This window comes from Caloenas nicobarica, chromosome 1, assembly GCF_036013445.1.
Source record: "Caloenas nicobarica isolate bCalNic1 chromosome 1, bCalNic1.hap1, whole genome shotgun sequence".
Classification (NCBI taxonomy): Eukaryota; Metazoa; Chordata; class Aves; order Columbiformes; family Columbidae; genus Caloenas; species Caloenas nicobarica.
In genome coordinates this window covers 39,794,775-39,797,112 of record NC_088245.1, presented here as the reverse complement: position 1 = coordinate 39,797,112, position 2,338 = coordinate 39,794,775, and the positions used below count along the sequence as shown (strand labels likewise).

Below are 2,338 nucleotides of genomic sequence, written 5' to 3'. Positions count from 1 at the left end.
GTGTTCAGGACATGTTGCCCAACACCTCCAGAGAACATGAATATCCCACCACAGTGAGTCTGGCCACTGCCCCATCCCTGGGATATGGGTCTCAGCCCTCTGGAGTACGAGCAATTAGTTGCTATTATTGGCTGTTATATAATTAATTGCTAGTAGCATGGCACAGAGCAGAACAAGTCTCTCCTACAGTGTCTGACCCGGTGAAGGAGGGGAAAGCAGGCTTTGGTTTCCATCAAGCTCAGGTTTGCCCTCCACTAGCATTGCCAGGGTTCTGCAGAGTGGGGCCAGAGGACAAGCCACCCAGGGAGGCCATTTGCAGAGCTTCAGCTCTGTCACAGCTGCCCAGGACAACACGTGTGTGCTGGCTGATGTACAAGAGGTGATGGTGACCCACACAGCCCTCCTGTCCCGCTGCCATGTCCACCGCTGCGATGGGACATCGTGCCCTGCGGACTTCCAGAAGCGCTGAGGCTAAGCATGGCTTGGCGGTTGCTTCCTGGCAAGTCCCAAAGTTCACCAGCTTCCCTTCACCGAGGAGGTCCTGGATGCTTCTTCCAACGATGGGGCTGGATGTAGAGGAGGAGCTGCCAGCCCCTTCCCCTCCACGGCAGCCCCGATGCCTCTGTCACCCCTCGGCCTGGCAGGAGGGACGGTGCGTCCTCCCCTCCCTGCCTGCCACTCCGGTCGGAGGGAGCACGGTGTCCCCACCGGCTCGCTATCAGCCGGTGGAACCAGGGAAAAGGGGAAGGCCGTGCCTGGGGACGCGGCGATAACCCGGGGGATGCGGCGGAGCGTAAGCCCGGAGCCCGGCACAGCCCACCGCAGCGCCGCTCGCCATGGAGGGACCCCGCCGTGCCTGCCTCCTCCTCTTCATCTTCTGCCTGCTCCCGCCGCCGGTCGCCCCGGGCCCGCCACCGCCGCCGGAGGAACCCCGGGAGCCGCCGCCGCCGTCCGGCACCGCTGACCCCGCCGCCCACCTGCTGCGCGGCCGCCCCTCCGCCCCGGTGCGTCCCTACAGCCTCTCGCTCTCCCCCGGGGACTACCGCTACTCGCCCAAGCCCCGGCACCTGCGACCCGGGCGGCTGCGCCGGCTGCTGGGCTCAGCCTTCGACCCCTTCTGGATGGCAACGGAGGAGCCCCGGGGCCGCAACGGCAGCGTCCCCGGGGAGAACCTGGAGTCCCTGAGCCGGGACCTGGCGGAGAGCGCCGGGCGCTACCGCCGCAAGCTGTGGCGGGAGGCGGAGGGGCTGGAGCTGCCCGCCCTGCTGCCCCCCGCCCCGGGTCTGCCCCCTGAACTGCCGGAGAGCCTGGGCCGCCGGCTGCGGCAGTGGCTGGTGGAGCGGGCTGCCTGCCGCCTCACCTCGGCCTGGGTCGACCTGGGTCCCGTCTTCTGGCCCCGCTGGGTCCGGCACACCGCCTGCGAGACGGGTCCCCCCGGCTGCTCCTGGCCCCCCGGCATGACCTGCCGCCCCGCGCAGCTCACCCACATCAAGCTGCTGGCCTGGCACTGCTGGGCGCCCCAGACCCCCGGGCCCCCGCACTGCGCCTGGCGGCAGATCCCCTACCCCGTCGTGTCCGCCTGCAAGTGCTCCTGCCGCTGAGGGGGCTGGGGGGGACTGCGGAGGGACCCCCGCCCCCCGTGCCTCTTCCTGCAGCCGAATGGCCTGAAGAGGGGAGTGGCTGCCTGGACTCACCTCTGGGGCCGGTGAGATTGCGGGGACCCCAAACTGGAGAAATAAACCACCAGAAGGAAGGAGGGAGCAGCCGCAGGCATTGCTGTTTCTCGCCAAATTCCCCAGGTGGGGGGACACGACTGCTTCGCTCCTCGCCCGCCAGTGCGGGGAGGCATTAGCGCTGGCAGGGACCCTTGCACGGTGTTTATCTCCAGTAAAGGACACCGAATGGGAAAATCGCAGCACCCGACGGCAAGTTCAGACCCTGTTTGGATCAGCCCCGGTGGGCTCGGTCGCAGCCAGGGCATCCCTGCCTGTCTGGGCAGGGAGTGAGGGCAGAGGGACGCTGGTGCGGAAGGGCATGGAGAGGTGGGTGGCACTTCGGGATGGAAATTGTAGCGTGGAGAGAGGCTGGAGGGTGTCACTGGGAAGGGGGCAGGTTTGGGGCTGTGAGGGGGCAGCCCGGTGAGGATTATTCAGCCAGGCAGGTGAAAGAACCTGCGGGCAGCGGGGCAGCAAGGACTCATGGCTGAAAGCATACATGTCAGGGAGGTATGTACGGAAATGTGCTGGGAAAGGACAGTCCCCTACTTCAAGGTACAATGGCAGAGACATGGGGAGAGTCCTGATCCACCACACGAGGTAGAGGGTGGTGGGTCAGGACT

At 66.5% G+C, this 2,338-nt stretch overlaps 1 protein-coding gene across 1 annotated transcript; it reads left to right on the top strand.

The window, feature by feature from the left end:
• The first annotated feature begins 836 nt into the window (after window positions 1-836).
• Window positions 837-1,601, top strand: LOC135984504 (noggin-like). Its single transcript, XM_065626849.1, has one exon. It carries the CDS (start codon window positions 837-839, stop codon window positions 1,599-1,601), a length of 765 nt encoding a protein of 254 aa, XP_065482921.1.
• The last annotated feature ends 737 nt before the right edge of the window (window positions 1,602-2,338 follow it).